The sequence below is a fragment of the Bicyclus anynana genome, chromosome 5, assembly GCF_947172395.1.
Source record: "Bicyclus anynana chromosome 5, ilBicAnyn1.1, whole genome shotgun sequence".
Lineage (NCBI taxonomy): Eukaryota > Metazoa > Arthropoda > Insecta > Lepidoptera > Nymphalidae > Bicyclus > Bicyclus anynana.
The window spans coordinates 2,179,463-2,206,688 of record NC_069087.1 but is presented as its reverse complement, the minus strand read 5'-3'; the positions used below and the strand labels follow the sequence as shown (position 1 = coordinate 2,206,688).

The window sequence follows — 27,226 nt, the reverse complement described above, 5'->3', positions numbered from 1 at the left end:
AATGCAGTCTAAGATGGAAGCGGGCTAACTTGTTAGGAGGAGGATGAAAATTCAAACCCCTTTCGGTTTCTACTCGGCATCGTACCGGAACGCTAAATCGCTTGGCGGTACGTCTTTGCCGGTAGGGTGGTAACTAGCCACGGCCAAAGCCTCCCACCAGCCAGACCTGGACAAATTAAGAAAATCTCAATCTGCCCAGCCGGGGATCGAACCCAGGACCTCCGTTTTGTAAATCCACCACGCATACCACTGCGCCACGGAGGCCGTAGCTTTTTCTTGTAAAGCATTTTTGTTTGACTATTAACTGCCGAACGAGGCAAAAATTAAAACATTTTGTTTATTATTATTCTACTTATATAAAATAAACATGACAAACATTATATTTTTTTCAGATTCTCACTCCCTCGCTGTAGCTAAGTATTAAAACTAAACAAACACGATGTAATCCTCGTAAATAATAATGGGTCACTTTATCCCCTTGTATAACAATCTACTATTTCTGGACCCCGATAACACTCTACTTGCTATGAAGACTACATATCCGCATAAGTACGTTGTTGTATGAAGTCAAAAGATACCGTAAGTATACTTTAGTAAATCATCTACCTACGTTCAATATCGCAGGTCAATGAAGGTCAACTGTCAATCGCCACATATGTGCATATTAATTGGTAATGAACTGTAAACAAACCCATTACTCATGTCATGTTTCTTGTGCCGTTGTAATATTGTAATTCACTGCGGTTATTGCTATGCTTTGTTAATTGATCGCACTTCTATTTGGCATAGTAGCAGTCATTGTCCGCTGTTTCGTCGCGTGCAATTAAGAGTAGATTGTTTAAACATTTTATTAAAAACATTTCTTAACAGAATAAAATTTAACATATTTGTTGTGACTTTATTATTATTTTTAACCGACTTCTAAAAAAGGTGGAGGTTCTCAATTCGATGCGTATGTTTTTTAATATTTGTTACCTCATAACTTCGTAATTTTATACCAATTTTGAAAATATTCTTTTGTTTGAATTGACCAGGTTGGTCCAATTCTATTTTCATGAAAATCAGTTAAGAAAGTAACTGAAATACGTCTTTGAAGACGATTTCAATTTTATTTTAAGAAGTCTTAACATAAAATTACGTCTTCGTGATTCGTTCTTTAGGATTTTCTTTTAGATAAATTTATTCTTTAAAAATATTTAAAGTGTGTCATAGAACAGAACTTTTATCTAGGTTTTCTCTAGGTAAACTGTGATCAAGTTACCACAAGACTTTCTGAAAATTATGTGTGCATTATAATAATAGTTATTTAAATTCAGTCCAATGTCAAAGACAATAAATAGTTTATTCAAGTAGACGCCTTAGCAACATTTGTTTATAATTTTCAACTTCAACGCAAACTATACAATTTTATAGTATCTATTTACACTACACTTTTCGATTGAAATAAAATGGCGCTAAAACTAAATATTTATTATTCATATTATTTTACATTTTTACATCAAAAACTATTAATGTTATTTTATTATACGAGTAGTTAGGTTGTTTCGTAATTGTAAACCATCAAGAACCACAAAGCGCAGTACAATTTCTCGCGCCACACAGTCTCGAAGTATCGCTTGCTTAATACATGAAGCGTGGGCGATGGAACGAAACGGTTGTATTACGATCTTATCCGCAGCAAGTTTATTCAAACACCTTTATCATCGACGCACTAAAAATTAGCAAATATCAAGAATGGTTAAGCGTTGTACAACGCGACGGAATGTTTTAAAAAACACCAAATTTTTTTTTTTCATTTTATTTAAAACGATTTGGTTGCTTTATAGAGCTTTTAATGGCGACTTTGAAAAACATCGCAATTTTAATGCATTTTTCATCTTTGCGAGTTTTAGTTATAAATTCAACGTTGGCTGTAACTTCACGGTTTTTAGTGATAATCGATCTCTGGGGCGCAGTTATTTTTATTTTTTGTCGAGAGGAATCCTCTCTTTACTTGTGTTTATTATGATCTATGTACAGAGCAGTAGAATTCATAGACGTTGCAGGACCCCCCCCCCCCCATGGGGCGCCCCCACAACGTCCATGAATTCCACTGTTAATTTCTCTATTGCAATCTGTGTTTGTGTAGGAATCCTCTGACTTCTATATCCAAACCTAGATCTAACAGCTAAGCAAAAGCTTAAGAAGCTTTTCGGTATTTACTCGTAATTCAAATCTATACTAATATTATAAAGCTGAAGAGTTTGTTTGTTTGTTTGATTGAACGCGCTAATCTCAGGAACTAGTGGTCCGATTTGAAAAATTCTTTCAGTGTTAGATAGCCCATTTATCGAGGAAGGCTATAGGCTATATTTTATCCCCGTATTCCTACGGGAACGGGAACCACGCGGGTGAAACCGCGCGGCGTCAGCTAGTTTTGTATTACTAAATTTGTATTACGGAACCCTAAAAAGAGAAATGCTCAAAACGAAAAAGTAAGCCTCTGTACTCTCAAATAATTAAGCGAGATGACTGGGTAATTCACAAAATACAGGTTCAACAGTTGTAAAATGAGATTTTAACTCATTTTCACTTTCGCAGTATGTGACGGCGCATTGTTTAGCGTGTGTAGGTGTGGATGAAGCCGCGGTTTATCTTCGGTTCACAATCGGATGTGGGTTTTGATTAACTTTCTAATGTTGTGACATCTTGTCATTCAGATAAAGTTCCGTGGTACCAGTGGCGAAGGATGAAATGTAAATAAAGGTAAGCCGTCTCAAAGAAAAGGAAATTCATATAGCGTGACACAAACTCCAGTTTCTCAGAATATATCTAGATACACAACAACAATGAATATGCATGGATTTTTAAAGGTAACCCGGAGAGAATCGGCTTGCATGAACTCTTTGCAGCTGGTAGGTACCTATTTTCATACCTCTTAACTAGAACAATATATCTGAACCCGAAAAATCAAAAACGGTCTGCTTTCTAACTTTAAATAGCTCTCATCTCATCATTAACAACCTATATTCGGCTCACTGCTGAGTCTCCTCTCAAAATGAGAGGCCACGCAGGCCAAATTCTGTAGCCAAGTCTACGATCGCAAACGCTTCGAAAACTAGAAAAATGTATGGGAATGACATTTGCTATCGACAGGTCACGTGGTCAAGATCTGTCATTCCCACCATGCCACTTGGCTACAGGGGTAGTCTACCATCGTCCCAGTGGCTCACCCGCTCTCTCACTCTCTCTCTCCTGCCCCATGGCCTCCTATAAACCGATGACAGTCTCCCAAGAGGACTCCTAGACTCCTGACATAAATCAGATACCTATGTCAGCAGTTAACACTCTTCACTGTTTCTTACCTGTGGACAAATAAAATTACATTATTAATAAAACAGGTAATTAATTAGTTTAATATTTTTTTTTAATTAAAGTCACTTTACAGAATGCAATAAATAGCAAATACCTACTTAATCATACACTGCAATCGAATAACATCGTGTCGACGTCCTCTGTATATGCCCTAATGCACGCCATGGACGATCAATTATTCTCACGTTTCTTCAGCACCCACGACTATAACTCGTGTATTGGTCGCTGCGTGCATGACGGCTCGATTTATGATACGTCTTCGCTGCCGTTTGCGCTGCAGAAACGTGAGAATAATTTACCGTCAATGGCTGACTTAAATGAGTGAAACGCTCTGAAATATTTTGTTCTAAGCACAGATTATATTAATCATGAAATTTTCAATTAAAAAAAATGAGATTCAGTTCAACATTGTCCCACTTTCTCTGAAATGTTGACATTAAAACCGAGTAACTAGTAAGTAGGTATGTGTAATTAACATATAATACTATCTAATGCCCTTGTCACTTTGTTCAAACAATACCTATTATCACTCACACGTATCGTATAAATACTATGTAAGTTATAACAATATTAGCTACTACTACTAGCGGATGCCCGCGTCTTCGTCCGTCCTTAAACCTCTTTAATCCAGCCCTTACAGTAGTATCGCTGTAAAAATGAAGTAAATTCTCCCGTTTTCCCAACATTTCCCTTCACTGCTCTGCTCCTATTAATCGTAGCGTGATGAAAAGTATACTTTAACCTGCCCAGGAGTATGAAGAATAATTGTACCAAGTTTCGTTAAAATCCGTCGAGCACTTTTTGTTTCTATAATGAACAGACAGACAAAAATTTTACTGATTGCATTTTTGGCATCAGTATCGATCACTAATAACCCCCTGATAGTTATTTTGGAAATATATTTCATGTACAGAATTGACCTCTCTACAGATAATGACTAGAAGAAGTTTAAATAAAACGTTATGTTACCCAACTACCGAAGCCGATTATGATTTTAGCGATTTTAATTTTTAAATGCCAAGTCTCCTTAAAGAAGGTAGGTACTCGAATTAAACCTTATTTTGGTAACTAACCGTACTTAATCGTAATTTTAATCTTAACCTTGACTAATACTTGTACATAAGGTTATGAATTCTGTGTCTAATAATAATATAGAGAGGAAATATTTAATTGCTTGTTTGCTTGTTTGCTTGCAATAGACTAGACTCTGAAACTACTGAACCGATTTCTTCAGACATTCTTTGACTGTTGGGAATCAACACTATCCCTCAGTACTACACGTCCTATTATTTTTTTATTTTATTTTATTCACATATTACGGGTCTGTTAGTAAGTTATAATATACTAGCAGACACGTAATAGTTTCCATTCCCTTGTAATACGGGGATAAAACTGGTCTATGCTACTCGCTGATAATGTAGCTCTCCATTTTTGACGGCCTCCGTAGCGCAGTAGTGTGCGCGGTGGGAGGCTTCGGCTGTAGCTAATTACCACGCCACCGACAAAGACGTAACCGCCAAGCGATTTAGCGTTGCGGTATGGTTTCGTGTAGAAACCGAAAGGGGTGTTGATTTTCATTCTCCTAACAAAGTAGCCCGCTTCCATCTTTGATTGCATCATCACTTACCATCAAGTGAGATTGTAGTCAAGGGCTAACTAATTGTCAGTTACTATCAGAGTATATTTAATGCAAACAAACAATCAAATATTTTCTCTTTAAAATAACAAGTATAGTAGGTATAGACGCCCCCACGGTTTCACAAAGTCAATATTTTCTCGATACATTCAAATTTATCACATTATGTTGCTAAATCTTTGTTTCTAACAATTAGTTGTTTCAATTTACGGCCGTATCTGACCCCTGGGCAGTGGCAATAAAAAAAAACAATAATTTGTCCGCCCAATAAAACTGAATCGCTCATAAATCACTCCGATTTCGCCTTTGGCCTTGACGATAAAGATTAATTGTTTATTACACGTTTGACCCACTGGCTTTGTTCACAAATGCCTATAAAAGTAGCACTGTTACATAGCACCTCCATTTATTAGGATAGACATTTATATAGAGGTGTTAGTCAACCCACATAGGCGCACCCACAGATTGCCAGTATTAAGATAAAATTATACCACAGAAAACATATGTACAAGTGTGGTTATACTCAAATAAATAAATAAATATTAAGCTTAGGAAAAAGCTTGTAATGAATAGGTAATGATATTTTTAAAAAAAAATTTTAGATGTTTTTTTATTAATTCGTCTAAAAGTAAAAAAATGTATATAAACGATAAAGATTCGGTAGAAATGTTTGATAGAAAAATGCGCTGAAATAAGCGTAAATAAGTCAGTCGGCCTTAATCTATACTTAATATTATTAAGAGGTAAAGTTTGTGGTATTGTAGTGGGTAATCTACTGAACCAATTTTAAAAATTCTTTTACTAATAGAAAGCCACGTTATTTGTGAGTGACATAGGCTATATTTAATACCCGTATTCTCCCGGGAACGGGAACTACGAGGGTGAAACCGCGACGCGGCTAGTATATTATAAGCTCACATACGATGTTACCAACAACGTAACAATCGGCCTTGATCTTACAATACAAGTGCAGTAATAATCGCATACGTAATAGCAATAAATCGTAATGTATCTCTGTTTATGTCCAACCAACAACTTGACGCTTATAAGACGTACTTTATTGAACAACTAAACTATTTTCGATCGAAAGACTCACTATCGGAGGGCCTAGTGGCAGTTTGACACTGTTACTGTCACGTAAAGTAAACGCGAATTTCTAAGGAATCGAAACAGCGCCATCTAGTGGCACTACTGCACAACTGTTTCATTTCATATAAATTTTGCGTTTACGTTACGTGACAGTAACAGTATGAAAATATTGAAAACTCCCACTAGGCACACAGATCGAACGTAAACAAAACTATCGCAAAAGCGTCACCAAGAGTTTGGGCGAGCGCAGAGGTTCAGCCACTGTTGGGTCTTGGTGTAAAAGAACATAGACGTTCATTTATGTATTTATTAAACAGTGTAACCCAGATAGGAGTATTTTTACATTTTAGAGAAATTGTTAAGGCTAGTCAGAGGCGTATCGTGCCCTGTATCGAAATTAGTTGATTTACCCAATTAAAGGGTAAAAATAATAAATATAAATGACAGTGACCTAACGTACTACGAGTATGGACTGTTTCCAACTTTTGGGCGTACGCTTAACCGGGAAAGTTTTTTTACTTTTGTAATATCTGAAGTTGGAGCCAAAGGACCTTGGCTGAGATCAATTCTGACGGCAACGAAGCCGATGGATTCTAAGCCGAATGATGTGGTTGGAAACCAAATCGTAAGAAATTCAGAACTAACAGACAAGGGCATGGGGGTGTATTGAAGGTTACGAAAAGCTTATTTGAAGAAAGGGTTTATTGATCTTATCTAAAACCCTTGACTAAAACTTGTTAAAAATCGTAACGTATAGGTATTACAACGGAGCTTACCAACCCAAAACACTGACAGATATTTAGACAAGGTGATTTACCGGCTATAAACTAAACATCAGAGTGCCGACACAAGTGTGTTTGTCTTCGCGTTACGTCATATGCACTACACTTCGTAGTACAAACATTATATGGCGCCTTGGAGATGTTGAAAACATCCGATATTGGACTAAAGATCATGCCTGGGCCTCGAACTAACTTTAACTTTTAAATTATACGTTTAATCCTGCATTCGTTATCATACTGTTTTAAAGGTTCACTAGTACACTTCTGGGCTAGATCTTCCTCTTTATCGGATGTAAACTTTATACCTTCCATGCGACTCCAATGTGGATTAGCAGGATCAGAGTAGTAATGATCGATTTTATGATTATCATATTTTATGATAGTAAAGAGAATTGGTCGCTAACTATGGCCTTATTAGAAGGCTCAAAGTCACTCAGCGGGCGATGGAGCGAGCTATGCTTAGAGTTTCTCTGCGTGATCGAATCAGGAATGAGAAGATCCGTAGCACTGGTATAGCTCAGCAAGTCGTGAAGCTGAAGTGGAAATGGGCAGGAAAGTTTGTCAACCCCCTACTAGGTGGACCGACCGTTGTGCTTGGAGGTCCATGCAAGAGGCCTATGTCCAGCAGTGGACGTCTATCGGCTGATAAGGTAAGGTAAGTTAAGGAAGAGATTTTTTTTTTTATTGTAGCAAGGGGAACGGTGTTTATAAGCTTAGTCATTTCAATTAAATTCAAGGTCTGACACCGATTCCCGTTTTCATTTACAATCGCGCCGGCTTAGCGCCGAGTGTATGCAAACGAGGTTAATATCTAGGCTAGATTATGTCCCACGTCGATTGCCTCATGGCGGCTCGTTAGGTAATCGTCCTCTTGATATACGGGCTCGCTGTCCACCGCGGACTTTCATAACTTGGTAACTACCCAATTATCAATACATCAATACAGATTAATAAATAAAATTGAAGTGTTTGTTTGTGAGTGTGAGTGATATCAAAAGATGTCATGAGTTGACATCTTTTGAACTAACTCCCTCTAACATAATAATAAAAACACAAAGAAAAGTTTTAAGAATTTTGTTTGTTTGCATGATTTCTGCAAGCCTGTACGAGTATACTCGTATAATACCTATAATTACTTAATTATATACTTAGGTAACTCGCTGCAACAAATTTTATTGAAATAAAACATTAAAGTTTATTATAATATCTGTAGTTTATTTATTACTAGCAATAATTGATACGTCTAACAATCACAATGATATCGTGATAGCCTAGTGGATATGACCTCTGCCTCCGATTTCGGAGGGTGTGGATTCGAATCCGGTCCGGGGCATGCATCTCTAACTTTCAGGTATGTGCATTTTAAGAAATTAAATATCACGTGTCTCAAACGGTGAAGGAAAAAATCGTGAGGAAACCTGCATATCAGAGAGATTTCTTAATTCTTTGCGTGTGTGAAGTCTGCCAATCCGCATTAGGCCAGCGTGGTGGATCATTCGGCCTAACCCCTCTCATTCTGAGAGGAGACCCGAGCTCAGCTGTGAGATGAATATGGGTTGATAATAATGAATAATCACATAAAGGACCACAATTTAACTGTCACAGAGCAAAACATAGTAACTGACATGAATATAAATTTCTTCAAGTTAAAGGTTGTTATAACAATTTTAAGTGCCATTTTAGTTATTACTCGTTAAAACTTAAGAAATTCGTTACTTAGTGGTTGTAAAATAAATCGCTTTTAGTGTCAAAATGATGGCTTAATACATATAAAGGAAATTTTATTGCTACAGGACACTTAAAATTTAATTTATTAGTGATATCAGTATCATTTTGTAATAATAATTAAATTTTGCTCAACTTCACCAGTCAAATAAAGTATTATTACAAATTTTCACACAATTAGGCTATTTGAATGGCCAATTACAAGGCCAAACCTCCCTCTTTATACCAGAGGGATATCGAGTTTCGATTCACCGTCTTGCTCCATTGGGTTACCAGGTAATGAAAATTTCTGAGCGTCGGAACTTGATAATGTACCACGCAATTTTTAGGACATTGTGGCTGCTAAGTTGTATATTTATTAATTGAGCAAACAGTAAAAAAACAGATGGTTAGCTACTAGAATCAAGAATTTTCGTAAATAAAAATCTTGAGCATCTCATCAAGATGAAGTTACTCACGGTAAAATAGTAATCAATTGTAAAAATGTTCCAGGCAAATTTCATCAATGCTTTATAACCGTCAGGCGGGACTGTCAGACATCTAGTATTAAAAGCACTAGATATTGTTTCAATATCAGCATTTCTATATTTAAAGACATTGGTCTAGGTTTAGGTAAACAAGCATTAGTAATTTTATAATGCCAATACCAGATACGGCGTCTAACGGATATTGTCACGCTCGAGATAAAGCAAAGTACGTGTGAAACGCTTATCTGGCTCAACCACCCACGTATTTAATAGAATCTATCAAAGCACTTAGCACGGACAGAAATGGTTCCACTAAATGATAAATTGTATGTAATTATGCAAGCATGTTAGTTCATTTGCATTTATATCACTGTTTTTAAAAGCTTCTCATATTTTTAATCTTCTTATTATGTTTTCTGATTATTAATGATCGCTAATATTGGAACTGAACCATTCGTCCATGTTTGACATGGTTTGTCAAAGGCTTGATTCATAAATATAGTTTCCCAATTACAAGCAATACGTTCTTGCTAGATAACAATCATTAGCAAGAAACTTTGCTTTGTTTTCCTTTCTTCGTAGTAAAGTTACTCCGGTCTACCTAATTTTTTTTTCTGATTGTGTAGGTGCCGTAGGCTCCTTATGGGACCTCAGCGGCGTCACCGGGGGGTTTGGGCGAGCGCAGAAGCATCGCCTGATGGGGCCCGAAGGCAGAAGCAGAGTAGATGGGCGGAATGACTCTCCAAGGGCGTTTCCCGGTGGATATGACCGCTGTCTTCGATTCGGAGGGTGTAAGTTCGAATTCGGTCTGGGGTATGCACCTCCAACTTTTCAGTTATATATTCTAAGTTTAATTATCACGTGTCTCAAACGGAGAAGGAAAAACATCGTGAGGAAACCTGCATACCTGAGAATTTTCTAAAATCTCTTCGTATCTGAAGTCTGCCAATCCGTATTGGGATAATGGCCGCTTTGGTGAACTATTAGTCTATCCCCTATCATACTAAGAAGAGACTCGTGCTCAACTCGTTTCTTTATTATTTTTTAATCTAAGTCAACTATAAATTTTCCATTTCCTTTCCTTATATTTTATTTTTATAATAGGTTTAGGTAGTTAATTTTGTTAAATATTATTGTTTTAGTTAATGTAAATAATTGTACATATTCGAAAACAGAATTAATTTGATGAACTTTAAAATCGATGTTGAATAAAATGATTCCATCAACCCATGATTAATTTTAAATGTCACAAAATGTTGTTTTATTATAGCAACCTAGAATATTAATATTAAAAAAGAGTGCAATTATTAAAAAAAATACGAAAACGTATCTCATAAATATGTTTAAAGGGCGATCAAAATATCTCACAGCGCATACAAAATGTTCAGCATAATTGATATTTTTAATCACCACCAAACATATCCATATAACTTACACCACGCGTGCATGCTTTTCATTTAGAAGTACATGACCATTTACACAGACCTCCCCTGCCTCTCCTGATTTAGCTCAAAATAGGTCATCACAGGGAGCGAGGGTGGAAGCGACGGGTCTTCATAAATTTGACAGCGGCACTCGAGTTTTACATCAGCTTGGCGCATTTCCAAAATGGCGGACGGACGCCATAATATTATTGTAATCTTAATTATTAAAATGTTACGTTGTACGGGAGTAATTAGAAATGTATTATCGAAGCGCGTTTTACGATGTTTTATTATAGTTTACATTCATAAAAATTTAAATTTGGTATGATTAGAATATACCGAAATTACCATTGGAGCTGTAATCATCTACGCGTACAAGTTAGACATTTACCTACGAGTATCTTAGTGCCGAGAGGATTTTTAGGAACGATTTTTTATAGGTATGATAATGTCTTGACTATGCAATCACGCTTGGCAAGCAACATTACAGTCTATGGTGGAACGTTTACCTCGAAGATGTCTATTCATTCACTCTTGACTTAAGTAGATACCCATATTGTAGGTGGTAGGGTGAACAATAACTGGCAGAGTATTCCATACCTTTGAGGAGGAATATTTTTATGTTTTAGTTTTAGTTTATGCATGTAATTTCGTGTCATTATCATCACTTTTATTTTTAATCACCTATTACGGTTTAGGACCATTCATTTCATTAAAATGTTTGGAGCCACCAGTCTTCTCGAATGTGGGTTGGCAGGTTTATTGTAATATTGTTTGACTCAATAACGGTCACTAATTATATTATCACGCTAGGTGTAAAAAATATAGATATACACTAATCCTTGCCACTGACGGTCAAGTAAACTTTAATGCCTGCAGCATTAACGGCTTGACAGCCGATAAAACTGTCTGTGTGTTGGTTGCGATCGGCATGATGTCATTCACATCGCAACCAACACACAGTTTTATCGGCTGTCAAGCCGTTAGCGCTGCAGGCACGTGAGTTTACTGGCTGACAAAGAAACTCGCCGCACCGCAAAGCGCAATATTGGTTGACCATCAGGTGGACATCAAGCGGGTTGCAAAGAGCCGCTGGATGCTGGCTGCTCTAGACCGTTGTTTGGAAGTCCTAGAGGACATCCATGGACAGTTGATGATGATAATACTACAGAAAGACATGACAACTATTTTACATAACAAAAATCCACTCATTTTCAAAACGGCGCCAGTCTGTGGAACAAATGTTATTTATAAACATAATTAACACCCAATACGCAATACCGTGAAACAACTGTAAACACGAATATAAAAACAATCGCTTTCACGGCGCTAATGTAATGTGAAAACAATTGTCTGATCCACTTTGTCGAGATAACTCTCTGATAACTGTTCCATGAGGAGAACAATAATGTATACAAGCAGAACCTCGCGGTTTCACCTATGTAGTTTTCATTCCATTATTGGAGGAATACGAGGATAAAATAAAGTATATGCATAGACTAGTAGACGCCACGCGGTTTCACCCGCGTGGTTCCTGTTCCCGTAGGAATGCCGAGATAAAATATAGCCTATGGCCTTCCTCGATAAATAAGCTTTCTAACACTGAAAGAATTTTTCAAATCGGGCTAGTTACTAGTTCCTGAGATTAGCGCGCTCAAACAAACAAATAAACAAACTCTACAGCTTTATAATATTAGTATAGATTTAAAATACAGATAGTGTGTAGTCGCAGGATTCGTAAGCACTTTGGTGTGCCCCGAAATGAGAGCCCTTGACGCATCGCTACGCTACGATATGTACGCTTGTCTGCGTGTCGGCGAGTGTAATTAGCTTTGCTTTTTACATAGTCACAGAAGTGAATAAAACAGAAAAAAATAAGGTTAAGAGTGAAAAATTGTTAGTTGTTGCGAGTCTATAAGTTATAAATCTAAGAATATATGTTCCTCCTTGATAATGTAGCTTTCTACAGGTGAAAGAACTATTAAAATCGGTGCAGTAGTTTTTGAGTTTATTCGTTAAAAATAAAATACAAAACTTCGCTCTTTAGAATATTATTGTTTAGATGTATGAATTTCGGAAACGGCTCCAGTTATAAATCGGGTTTTCGGAGGTTCAGTCAGGTCATTCAGTCACTATTAAGTAAATTACATTACCTATACATATTATACATAATTATACACCAGTTTCTAATTCACAAAAAGAAATAGTAACACAAATTATCACTTTCGCCTACGGGCGTGAGTGACAAGATAAAGTAATCTAATTTCATATCCGTGACAACGACCTAAATATTTGCAGATTTTATAAGTTACGTCTATTATCTTATCAGTGAGATCCTGATATCTTTTTCGCACGCCAAAAATTACGTAGACACAAAAAAAATAATCATTCTCCGCCGATGGACGTCCAGTTCTCGACATAGGCTTCTTGCATGGACTTCCAAATACAACGGTCTCGAGCCGCCATCATCCAGCGGCTCTCTGCAACCCGCTTGGTGTCGGGTTTGCCCGCTGAGTGACTTTGAACCTTCTAATGAAGCCCATAGTCAGCGACCAAGTCTCGGATCCGTAGGTCCTCACTGGCATTGTTCGAAGACTTTCGTCTTCAGGCACCAAATCAAAATTTCGCACTATATTGCTTAAATCAAGTTTAAGGTTTAACATTTACCATAGAATACTTGCGATATCATTATTATTATCATTAACATCCTCATGATTATCAATATCATTATTATCTAATTAATATGGACGTCCACTGATGGACATAGGTCTCTTGGAAGGATTTCTAAACACTACGATTTTGAGAAGCATTGTATCAAGCTCCTCCATGTTACACTTTATTTATGTTACAAATTATTGTTATAATGATTGTGCATAATTTTGATAAATTAATTACTTACTGCGTATTCAAAAATTATTATTTGATTTAACACGCATATTGTCAGCTTAAAATCAATTTAGGTCGCTTGTTTTAAAATTATAATCAAAACAAATCACTCTATCGACATTTTTTTAATCAATTTTGTATTATTTAAATGATCTGTCACATTTTATGTAAACAAAAGATAAGTCCATTACGAACTGGAAGGTCAGGCGTAAGATCTCAAGTTAATAAATTAATTTCTGATTTACATTAATCGAAAGCTTTAATAAATACAACAATATACATTTTACTGAATACATTACATTAAAAGGTGTTCACAAAAAGTCGTTAGTACCTATCGATATAATAAGTTAATGACAGGAACAAAAAATCTGCCATTCATATCGACACCACGACTAACCTACATTCGCACTGCGGTTAAAGCATAAAAATAATAAAGCAATTTGAACTTTAATAGAATGTGGTAGAGACAATATTTAAAAAGCAATAAAAACCATTGTAGCCCATATTTTTGAGCGTGCAAAAACCAGTAAGGCAAAAAGCGTCAATAAATCATCACACATTTCAGTACTAATGGAACTTGAAGTGAATACGAAATTGCCTTTTGAGTTAACAGCTTTTCTAAGTGACTTCAACTACAAAACGTTTTGATGTACTGTCAATTATAATCTATGGCAGACATCGATTGAAAAGAGGTCGTCAATACACAAAAATAAAATCGAAGTGTATGTATTTGATTTCGAAATAACTGTATTTTTTTCAGTACCTATAGTTATTTACACAATACGACAATAACAACAAACGTTATGTCTGTACGTTTGTCTGTGCTAATCGTAAATAATTCTAATAAAAATAAGTACGTTGAAGTAATTATTAGAGGACCGTTTTAGCCTAGAAAAAGAGACTAGAATAAATAAATAAGACCTTAAGGAGCACTCAAAGAAGAAGAAAAAGAGAAGTCATGAAAATGCGAGATTTATGTTACTTTGACTAAACGAGATAAAGTGAATGTTCTAAACATTTAATGAATTATCTCTGTTCTTACACAAAAGACTTTCAATGATTCAAACAGAAAGCTATAGAAAGTTATTGAGAAACAACGCATTGTTCGAGCGAATGATAAACAACTTCTTGATGTTGTGCATTGCTAGAAAAAAAGTATCGAATTATTATAATACCTAAGTTCTAAACTTTGTTAATTATCAGTTATAGATTTTCCAAAACTCAAAACTTTTGATTGCAATTTAAGACAATATACATTTATCTATACTAATCTATACTAATATATAAAGCTGAAGAGTTTGTTTGTTTGGTTGAACGCGCTAATCTCAAGAACTACTGGTCCGATTTGAAAAATTCTTTCAATGTTAGATAGCCCATTAATCGAGGAAGGATATAGGCTATATTTTATCCCTGTATTCCTACGGGAACGGGAACTACGCGGGTAAAACCGCGCGAAGTCAGCTATATAATTGTATTGTCGACTAGTGTCTGTAGATAAAATTAAAGTTCAAATATTTTGTGAGACTATAATAAATTGCTTCCTAACGAAACTACTAATAATATGAGTAAACCACCATTATTAATAATAAATAGAACTCGCAAAAATTCCATAGGTAAACATCGGAGAAATATACGTTAAGTTGATAACCTCTTTACATTATTTGATGTAAAAGATAAATGGAATAAAAGAAATAGTAGAAATCGTCAACACAGAACTGGATATAAATATGTGCAATAATTTAATAGTTAGTTATAAGGAAATCGCAAAAATATGTCCCACTTATGTTTTAAATCCTACAAGTTATTATAATTAAGAAGATGTTAAGATTCTTTGCCTTAATATTTTTTATTTATACTCAGAACAGCGGACTAACGGGACTTAATTAATTTAGCATGATCTCAACAAGTTTGTCTTGTAAAATTCGAAAACGCAAGTAAATGGGTCAGGAGGACACGGGCATTATACTAAATGCGATTTATACGAATTTTAACAGATTTGAAAAATGTCGCTTTTAAACGTTTTCTCTTTAGTTTATTTATTATATCAACAAGGTAAAATTAAAGTGATCGTTCAGATGGTTTAAGTGTTTGAGTCTCAGTGCCTGAGAAGCGAGCGATGAAAAGGAGTTTACTAAATACATAATTAGGTATGCATTGCATGTATGGACAAAGAAAGTGGATAAAATGCTACCTGTCAAGGACCAATAAAAGGAGAAGAGGTCTAGACCGAAATGAAAATGCTGATGACATAATTAGAAAAGTTAGTGAAAATTTAATGACAAACACATTCACTGTAGTATGTATTTTGGGGTCAATTTACGCAGGCTGAGAATTTTTACTGAAAATTTCTTATAAGAAAGAAATACTAAAACTCAGTATTACATGGCATAACTCCAAGACCTCGTCATTCAAAGCCTCATGGGGTAACCACCAGGTAGTTGACCAGGTTGTAAAAAATAAACAATGCAGTGAGGTTATCTACTCCCAAAAGTGTCGGGTGGGGGTACGGGCCTCGTACCTTGGCCTCCTTGCTCGAGTATTTGGGAAACTTGCTCCCCGGTGATTTCTTCCAGCCCCTTTCGGGGCTAAGGCATCTAGGCTCATGAGTCAAGTTTGTCAGTTATGTTATGACTGACTGCGATTCCTCGCTATCCAGCACAGGGCGGCATCTGTATTTGTCCTGTGCTGGTAGCGATTCAGCAGCCACCCTGCGCCGTGACGGTGTCTTGTCCAGTACTTCGCCCCGTACGAATTGCGATCGTATCAGAATCGTATCGTGGGCAATTTCTAGCGATAATAAACTTCTGACCGATTTGTTTTTTTTTTTGGCACATCGACCTATCTTATGAGAGGAGATATTATAGTACACAAGTGTATGCGTAAGGCATAGGTACACTCTCTTTTCTCCCACTCTTATGCGGCTTTACGCGTTCTTCGACGCACGGGGGTGTACTAACACCATCAACTTTACAACTCCTTGCTGCTATTGAAGTATTTTTTTGTTAGCCTAACTCGAGATTCGAACCCTGGACCTCATTGTCCGTAGCTGAACCAACTAACCACGGGACTAATGTGGCAGACAATAAACAATAGAAAATATTGCATTGACTACAGAAGGCGATGATTCCATACAATTAAGAATTCCTCATCCATTAGTGGAAGGGCAACGACCTATTCATTTGAATGGATTTTTTGTTGATCGTGATGTATGAAAAAACTTTGATGAAAGCTTTCAAAGAGAATGATATACGTATTTCAATGTGTTGGCACCTGATCTTATCCGATCTATTCTCAAGAGTGGGAAAAGGGTTATTTTGACAAGTGAATAGCCCGACCACGAAACCTGTTACTTTATTTATATATTTGTCAAAATAAATATTGTAAGTGACAGACAGAACTTCATCAATCTTAATAATTAACATGCGAACGTTCGCGGCTTTGTCCGCGTGAAAATCAGTATTTCACGAATCTCGTAGGAACCATTTATTTTTTTAAATAAAAAGTACTAAAAAGTAGTGGATACTGGTACTACACCTGCTCTTTTCCAGTGAGTCTCAATAAAATCATGATGTACCTATCAGTGGCGAAGGATGGAATTTAGATGAAGGTAAGCCCAAAGAATAGAATTTCATACAGCGGGATATAAACTCCGGTTTATCATATATTGCGATACAGTACAATAATGAAAATGCATGATTTTTTAAAGGTAACCCCGTTAGAATCGGCTTGCATTAACTCTTCGCTGCTGGTACGTATATTTAGTATTGATAATAATAATTATAGCTACAATTAGTGCTATATTTCTTTTTACTCTGGCATAAGGTTTATTACCTTATTACTTACCTGGCATAAGGTGAAAAGTTAGTAGCGCTACTCTGCAATATTTTTTTATCTCGGCAGTGTGATCCACTGTTTTCGTCTCCATCTCTCTCCCTCTTTCTCTCTCCCTCTCTCTATGTCCAAATCCAATTAAATAGAGAAGGATAAAAATCAATTCGAAACTCTCGCATATAAAATCATCGTAACAGGATATTTATTATACTACATAGATTTAATATAGAAAATCTATGGCTATCGGATAGCTATAACTCGTGCGCATTAAGTCAGCCATTGACAGTCAATTGTTCTCACGTTTCTGCAGCGCAAACCGCAGCGAAGACGTTTCATAAGTCGAGCCGTCATGTACGCATCGACCAATACACGATCAGTTATAATCGTGGGTGCTGCAGAAACGTGAGAATAATTGATCGTCAATGGCGACACCAAACCCAACCAAACAAACACAGTACAAACATCATCTGAGCCAGGTGTCAAGTAAATCCGCACGAGCTGTAGGTATCGATAAACAAAACGTGTACTCTGTTATTTTACTACATGTGTAACTTTGCCTTGACCATAATCTTGACGTCGCCGTCACAGCAGCCTACAGACATCGTCAGCGGTTCGTCAGTTACGTCACAATACAGTTAGCGAGTCATATATCACGCTATCAAAACAATATTGTGCCAAAACTTTAAATCATGAAGGATTTAATTGAAGATTGTGAATGAATATTTACATTGTTGGATGTGAGCCAAGGCGGACTGCATTGCATATTTATTCTGACTATCGGTTGCCCCGCAGTTTCACTTGCACGGTATGAAATATAGCCTATAACAGTCGAAAATCACGTGGCTTTCTATTGATACAAGATTTTTTAAAATCTGTTCAGTTCATCCAGAAATTACCCCCAACAATCTCATGAACTCAAAAACTTTTCATCTTTATAATATACTTTTACCTAACGAATATCCACGAATATGTCTGAGAAACAAACAATAAGAAATAATATCTATCTATATAGTCTATGAGTGAATATCTATCATCATCATTATCATCTCATCTCATCGACACTTACTATCAGGTGGAATGGTGTTCAAGCGAGAACATTATTATTTTGTATTTATACAAAAATATCATAAATGTTTTTACTCAAAACCATATTAAATCATCCTCAAAATGAAAAAATTAAAAATACAATGACTTAGTTTACTAACACTTTTGAAACGTTTGACTATTTTTAGAGATTACCACTGGTTCAGATCAGGATCTGCTGTGAACAGCAGTGACGAAACTATGGACATAATTTATGATAGCCACTTTTTTTTAATAGTGCTTTAGTTAAAAATATAAGCTTCGATTTAAAGCCTAATGAATTTTTGTGCGACCAATCTGCTATCCATTAAAGATCCTCATTTACTCTCTGAACCGCTAAATTGTATTCATGTGGCTCAAAAGAATAATAGACCTGCAAATCGTCAGCATATAAATGTTATTTACAATTCTGAATATTATCAGTAATATCTGCATTGTATAAGATAAATAAAAGTGGACCTAAAAGAGATCCTTGAGGAATACTCCTACTAACATTTTTAACGGAGGAACGATACTTCTTCCCATCATCTATCAAATAACTGTCAAACCAATACACTGTATTGATGTCAAAACCCTAATGGTCATAATATGATAACTTAGATAGTAACAGTAAGATTACTTATACTGTCAAATGCACGTGAAAAATCTAATGTCATCTAATCTTTTTGTCCTGGGCTGTTTTAGTAATTAGTAGTTTTTGAGCTTTTCGCGTTATAACAGACAGACATACGCGGTTATCGAGTTTCATACTATGTAGTGAATGTATTTGATGATTAATAATGAATATTAATTCGTAAGTGTACGTACAGAAATAGCATTGATGTTTAAGTCGTCAGTTAGCTAAGGAGAAAGGAATTTTGTTATGATATTGATGTGACATGTGATATAGAGCGGAAACACACATACCGTATGTTATATATGTATGTATATCGAAACACACACATCGGTACACAACGGTTTTTCACAGGGGATCATATATATATAAACATTTTACTGAGCATTGTAATGTAGTGGTTTAATCCTTTTTTGGAATACATTGTGATTGCAAATAAATCCCATTTGTACATATACATTTCAGCAGATTCATATCTTTGTTACATATTATAAAACTTGGTAGGGAAGTAAAATATTACTTGGAAATGGTGGATACTAAACTTCATCAAGTGAACAAAAGACAAAAATAGGATTTCTATTTATTCAAAGGTAAGGAAAATTCCTTTCTCAATTTTTTACTTTACCTCACCTGCATTTGTGCTTTACTTTTGAATACTATTTTATTTTAAGACAAAAGTCTTCGAACAGTGCATGTTGCCAGTGATGACCTAAGGTCCGACTGACTTGGTCGCTAACTATGGGCCTCATACGAAGGCTCAGAGTCACACAATGGGCGATGGAACGAGCTATGTTAGGAGTATCTCCGCGGGATCGAATCGGTAATGAGGAGATCCGCAGAAGAACCAAAGTCACCGACATAGCTCAACGAATTGCGAAGCTGAAGTTGGGTTGATTGTAGGGAGCAAAATCACAAGCATCATGTTTATAGTCAACGATACGTTGTACTAAACTACCAAAGTCTGACTTAATAACTTAACTCTGTTACCAGTTTTTAATAGTTTACTGGTAAAAATCAGGCAAGGTATGTTGATGCAGAAATACCTAAAAGTAGAAAAAAAAACAGTAACTATACATTGTGTTTCAAACAAATTGAAGAAGCGGCATTTTCAAATATTTTAGTAAAAAGCTTTATAAAGATATAAAATATTTTCATCGGCAGACGATAAAAAAGACTTATATTAAGTACTCTGTTCTTGAATCACATACGAGTATGAGTAATGGATGTAATCAGGACTCGCGTAATGTTTTTATAATGCGCTTTGACGAGCATCTGAAGTACTTGAGGAATTACACTTAAGTGTTCCTCGCTATGCTCGTATGTCGTGAAATATTCCTATAACTACAAGATCACACAAATAACAGTGTTTCACAATCATGGTTAGTATGCTACTTGAACCAATAAATTAAAATTTATTAAAAACTAGATTTAAAACAAAAGCAATTAATACACCTAACTACAATATGATTGTAACACCATCTAATTATCGTTAAGTGTAATCTTATAAATATAAAATTAAACTTAAATCTTTTAACGTCACTATGAAACATACAAAAACTATTTTCCAAAATATACACCAAGCAAATCTTGGTCACCTTCTATATATCTATCTATAGATATGTACCAATCCTACTAATATTGTAAACGCGAAAGTTTGTATGGATGTATGTTTGTTTGGATGTTTATTACTCTTTAACGCCGCTACTACTAAAGCGTTTTGACTGAAATTTGGAATGGAAATAGATTAACTCTGGATTAACACATAGACTAATTTTCCTCCCAGAAAAATCCATGGTTCCCGCGGGATTTTTGAAAAACTGAATTCCACGCGCGCTAGTTATGACGTAGAGTTGAGCTAGTTACACCATTTGAATGGTTCAACGGATCTTCATGAAAATTGGCACAAAGAAGCTCCGTCAAACGGAAATCTGGAAGCACATGCTAAATTTTGTCCCGATATTCACAGAGAAACTATTTACACAGGTAAAACCGCAGAGCACAGCAATAATTAGACAAAGATTGTCGTCTTGTCTTGAGAAACCATTTGTGATGCAATTATGAGCCTGTCACCAGTCGCCAGTAGGTCATTCGCTCTGTGATCAAGTAAGACGGGTAAGATGACCGCTGTATAATCTAGTAACGTGATACCAACACGAATATCATAATAAGTAGGCCTACCGTATAGGCTCTTTGGAAACATTTACTTATATTACGAATCATTTTCTTAGTAGATTGTCAACCAACTTGAGAAAATGAGAAATTATAGGTACAGTAAAAGCTCGCGGGGGATACGTTCTGTAAATGTATCGCGAATACAGAAACCGCAAATATGGAATGCTCTTTTATATGGGATTATAGTTATATATGTATTTACACAACAAAAATTAAAGTCTTTGACCGAATTTTTCTTGCCTGACCGCTTTTAAAAGCTTCTTTAATTCAGATCGATAATCATTCGGTACATTCTTAAACCTTCATTTTATCACGTCACATTTTCTATCTCATCCGCAATTTCCATAAAATTTGTAAGTTAACGTTAAAATTTTCGGCAGTTAGATCAGCAAATAACGAAATCTTTAGCCGCGATTATAGGAATTGGGCCGCGAATAGTGAAAACGCGAATGAAGGAGGCGCTACTAAGGAGCTTTTACTGTTTTGCCAATGATGCATGCATGAAAACTATTGATTAAATTAAATAGAGGGATGCTATAAGGTTAATCACAGTTTCTAGTCGTTAAAGAAATTTACAATTTTCGAAGAATATTCAAAATCAATAATTTTAACTTGCTTATAATTACAGATCAGTGCCTTGACCAAGACTTGAGAATCTATTTAAAAACGTACAACATTATTAATAAGAGACTAGAACCGAATGTTTTACTATTAGGAAGACCAGCAGAATACGAATAAACAAATCAAGCAATATATTACACTAATTTTAAATGTTGAAATTGATCGTAAATTACGTGAGTAATAAGCTAAGTAGTACAATTATTAATAAAACTTTATTCCATCGTGCAATGGCACTTTAGATAATAGATGAAAAATCAAAACCTTATTATATAGATATATCATAATCATAATCAAAACCTTATTAGATAGATGAAAATGGACGAAAGGAGAAAAGCAAATAAATCTAAAAATACAAACGGATTCTAAAGATTAAGGTCTTTACAATACCTAAAACACGTTTAATAATTTCACATAATATAATACTCTATCTTCAGAAGAGATGAAAGCGGAGCAGTTTGCATACCTACGAGCCTTTGTCATTATAAAAATACATCAATTTTATAGCAACCTCGACCGCGATGGCAGCTCTAAAACTGCTTTCGTTATATTCGTTACACTGCGAGTATAAAAGCGTATAGTTCACCTCACAAAGAGTATTTGATGAATACAAATGAATAGATCAACAAGAGAACACTAAAGTTCATTATGCAAAAATATAACGCCCATATTATTTTATACGAATCGTCTTACTCTATCATGATTTTTAACCATTTTGCTTACGTCTACTTGCAACTATATACTTTTTAAACTTAATAAATATGTAGATACAAATTATTCATCGCCTAACTTTGGATCTGTCACTTAAATAGTGCATAAGTTATGAGAAAGTTTTAGAACTTTATTAAGTTAAAAAGTGTAAGTGCTTTATTGAGCCGTTAAAAGCATAGATAGCATTTCGGTATGATTTTCATTTTTAATTGAATCGTCACTTAATTTTTCGTAAGATCGTTGTCTAGGTTTAACTTATCATTTAATTAAAAAAATCGCACGTTCTAGTGTCCAGTTCTTATGCCAGAACTACCAATGCGAAACATCTATATACAGAGCCTTTATGATACTGTTACAATAAATAGGTCATCAACCTTCTAAACTACTGTACATAAATTATAATATCTCAAAAACAAGACCTCGGATATAAAAGATCATTAACACTTTAATAGACAAGTTGTTTCCAATGTGACCCCGTGCTGCCTACGCAGTAATTGCAGGAAACATAATTTATCAGCAGGGCTGTCGTTTTAATCTAATTACTTGTGATACACAGGAGCACGATCATTTTGCCGTAAATTATTTCATGTATCAATTTGTAAAAATCAATCTAATCAAAACTGCTTTATCGTTGGTTACGAAATAAGCCATATAAATCTATATAACCTTAATTGCCGCGAAGCTGAAGTGGCAATGGGCAAAGAGCCGATGGACGTTAGGGTTCCAAGGTGCAGGAATGGCGACCTCGCACCAGGTGGACTGACGAAATCAAGCGAGTCCCAGAGATTCGCTGGATGCAGGCGGCTTAGTATCATGATGTTTGAAAGTTCATCAAGTTCGTCCATCGGCTGATATAATGGATGATGATGAACCTTAATTGAAAACGATCTTTGACTCAAACGAGTATCCACTCCGAACAAAAGCCTAAATGAAGGGACAAGGGATGGTCATTTTAAGAAATATATCTAATGATTCTTGACAAGAGTAACGTGCAAACCTGACTTTGCAATGGCAATCGTCCAAAGGTTCCAATAAACAGTAATTTTACAGGTCGCATAAAATTTTACCACAAAGAAATTTTGATGTTAAATCAAAAACACACAGATTTTATAAAATAATGTCAGCGCAAATTTAATTCGATACCAGAGAACCCAAAGGAGATGTTGGCACAGTAATATTTAATTGAACTTAAAGTGCTTATTAATTATTAACGCATCTAGTATATTAGTATGAATTCACACAGACCATATTCGGATTAGCTACCTTTTACCTTGAAACATTATTAAGCCCTCTGAGCAAATGTTAAGCACTGTATTTTGCATCATTTTATCGATCAATTATACCAACCCTGCAGTCGCAGACACTTTACATGCTACAGTTTATTGAAGGTCAAATATTTCCCGTTAATTAAGAGCAATTAGCATTGATAGTAAAACCAAGGAAACATGAAACAATGTTATATCAGAAAAAAATATTTCCTTATTAGTGATTTTAAAGCCAAAACGAAATTGGTGTAGTGATCATTTTAGACGTAAACATAGTATTTTAAAACAAAAATTAAGTGTCAAATATGAGGCTATAGCAAATTCATTGTCATTTGGCGATGACCACTTCATTTTCTATTTAATTCTCCTAAAGAATAACTTACCCTGTAAGCATGTGTGAGTTAAAAGTTGGACTTATCTTTGCTATGCCTAATAATATGGTAGTAATAGTCTGATGAGAGATGATCATTGAAACTCCTAAAAAAACCCATAAGCCCATCAAAATTAGGCTCATTATATCAAACACTTGAATGATCTAAGTTGTCTTGTTTTATTTATATTTTAAATATTTATTAATTTTTTACAGTATATTTTCTTTCTAAATATACTTTGATTTCAATTTACGTAGCCATATTAGGTACAACGTTGTTATCTTATTGAACTTCTAAGATAAATGAGGGAATTCTCCAATTAATAACACTCGCGTTCGATGCAATAGATTAATAACCAACTTTGCTTTTGTTTTCACTTACTTTATTATATTATTATTAATTTTGGTTTCATGCTGTAGATTAATCAACAACATTGCTTTGAGTTTTACTTAAGTATTAATTTCATGGTATCAATAACACTGCCACTAAATTAAGGTTAACTGTTAACTGTTATGTATACCACAATTAGCGGCCATTATTTTAGCAAATTAGAAGATATTTAGAAAAGGCAGATATAAACAGAGGCAGCCCTAGAATTCAGTGAACTCATAATTTAATTATTTATAGCATCAGACGATATTCGGAATAAAGACTAGGTATTTGGGTACCTAGTATGATAGTTTTCGTCAGATTTTCAATATTGGTTCAAAAAAGAGATTGCAAAAAAGTGTGTTTTTGATACAAATTTTTGAATCCTTTGATTCGAAAATTTCTTGAGATTTTAACGTCAATAACTTTAGTTGATGAAAAAAAAACTGTACAAACGAAATCTTCTAGAACATAAAAAATTAAAACGTAACATGCTATTATTATTGGAATTATTGCATTTAATTCAAATACTGTAATATTACACATCAATGGTTAAACTGAACCGACCAATGTTACACTATCCGTTTTGAGTCCACAAATAAGGAAACTGGAGCTGCAACATATCGTAAATAACCAACTCGGAAGTGACTTAATTTAGTATCGGCTAACATCGACCTAATAGGTCAACATAATAAAAATCTGCATTCTATAATTGAAACGAGTAAACACAAAGGAATCCATGCTCCTTTAATACACCCATAGTTACTTACAAGCATTCATTTCGCATTTACTATTCAGAATCGATATCGCAAATCAATGGTTGGCATTGTTCATAAAACTGGGGCACTCATACCTTTTATTCCACCTTTTGATCAAGACGCCGAACATATTGATAAACTAATCCAATATTCAGTTATTCACATCACTGGCACTCAAATCACAAACACAATAGTTACCACTGAAAACGAAAATAGCGACGGCAGCGATGTTTTCGAAAAATAAAACTCTCCTATGAATCGAGAACGTTGAAAACGTTTCTAATTTTAATCACCCCATCACTGTTTACAAACAAACGATAAGATTTGTGAACGGAACTAGGGTTGTGGTTATTGATTGGTACGATAACGATTTATCGAATGTTTTTAATTCGCTTGACATTGGTGAACGTATACACGTTTTAGCTCCGATATACGACAAAACAGACGTGCACCGCGCGCGAAAGATGCAGGGCGACTGACTGGCTCAGCTCACTTGCATTATGCAGCTGGTATACCCCGGTGGCTTTGTATTAATAAATTTTAGATGTCAACCGCTTACGAAGCTAGTTTGGGCTGAATGGAACGGCATCGCGGTGTTTGATTTGTTACGGGGTTTATTGCGCCATGCGGACAGTTTATCATGTTTTAATCGTCCGATTTATTAGGAATTTCGACAACGGCCTCGGATTACGTGAACGTTACAAAAAAAAACTACAACAATATAAATTATGATAAGGCTTTTGCAAATCTAAATTTAAAGCTCGACTGCAATATCTACAAGGTCATATTATCTAATTATCACAACATTGTCCAGATATCAGATCATCATAATATGCTTATGAAACATCATAATGATTATTATGATTGAAAAATTCAAAACGCATATCAGAATTTTATACTTTTATATTATTGAATTAATGTCACATCGCAGTTTAAAAGTTTAATTATCAACTTGCTAAGAATTTCCTGAGGATACGAGGTTCAACATACTAGAGTAGCTACATCAGAGTAGCGATACTCCAAACCCTTGAATCCTAGATTCTAATAAGTACTTTTAATTTCTATAGAAAAGTTCACATTATCCTAAGGGTTCAAGTCACAGGATAAACAGAGCTATTATACCAGGATAAAGTGAACTTTTCCTCGGAATCTTCTCGTATATTGTACCAGTAGCTGTATTAACAAAATTTCCCAGCTACAACAGTTAATCTGTCGCTTTACATTGACGGCGAAATTTCATGAATTGCCGTCTCCATACAAATTACAAACGCAAATTAACGAAACGTGTCTGCTGACTTGAAAACTTTTGGCGACCTCTTGGGCGCAGTTGAAAATAACTTACTTTATAACTGAGGTATGAGGTTGAATCCCCAGTTGCAGATAGCTAAGAATATTATCTCCCTATAATTAAAGACCAAGGCCTTACTGTAAATCCGCATTGGGACAACGTTGTGGACTATTAGCCTAACCCCTCTTATTCTGAGAGGTAATTCATGCTCAACAGTGAGGCGAATTGTTAACGAAGATGGCCTTACTGAACTGCAATGTCTTCTACATTAGAACTGGTATCTAAAGCAGCTGGTAGTATGATCCAGAGAAATTTGACTGAGCAGGGAGAATAACACTGACATATCATACAGAAACGGTACAACCAGTTCACAAGTCCTAATGGCCTATTCACTATATTCAGAAATGTGATCTACCTGCTTTATGATATCCACCAATAGGCGCCGGATGACATTCATTATATAGAATCTCAATTTCGTATATATGTCAACTAGCGTACGTCAAAGATAGTGAATTAGCCTGCTGGGCTCTGCTCGGCGTTTTTCTCTCCGTCACATGATGAGCCCGGCATCCGCATTAATCTATGAAATATTAAGATATTCGATGTTGTAGAAATTAGTGCAAGTGCCATCAAAATCTCTCTATAACCAGTTGAAATACCTTGGCGTGACTAGAATTGGAGCAAGTTATATTAGAACCACTTTTCGATTCCATTTTCACACTAGCTCCGCGGTGCCATATTGCATTATCACAGAAGATACAAGTATGCTAATGTTAAGTAAAAA

The 27,226-nt window shown here is 35.3% G+C and overlaps 1 protein-coding gene across 3 annotated transcripts in view; it reads right to left on the bottom strand.

Moving 5' to 3' along the window:
- LOC112047515 (uncharacterized) overlaps positions 1 to 27,226 on the bottom strand; it is a 475,328-nt gene that overhangs the window by 426,600 nt on the left and 21,502 nt on the right. Inside the window, exon 1 of one of the 3 annotated variants that reach the window (XM_052881719.1) lies at positions 25,250 to 25,642. The exons of the other annotated variants lie outside the window; for them this stretch is intronic. Coding sequence (XP_052737679.1) covers positions 25,250 to 25,284 — 35 coding nt within the window. The 5' untranslated portion in view covers positions 25,285 to 25,642. Of the gene's footprint in view, positions 1 to 25,249; positions 25,643 to 27,226 lie in introns of those variants that run through there. 3 annotated transcript variants of the gene reach the window in all.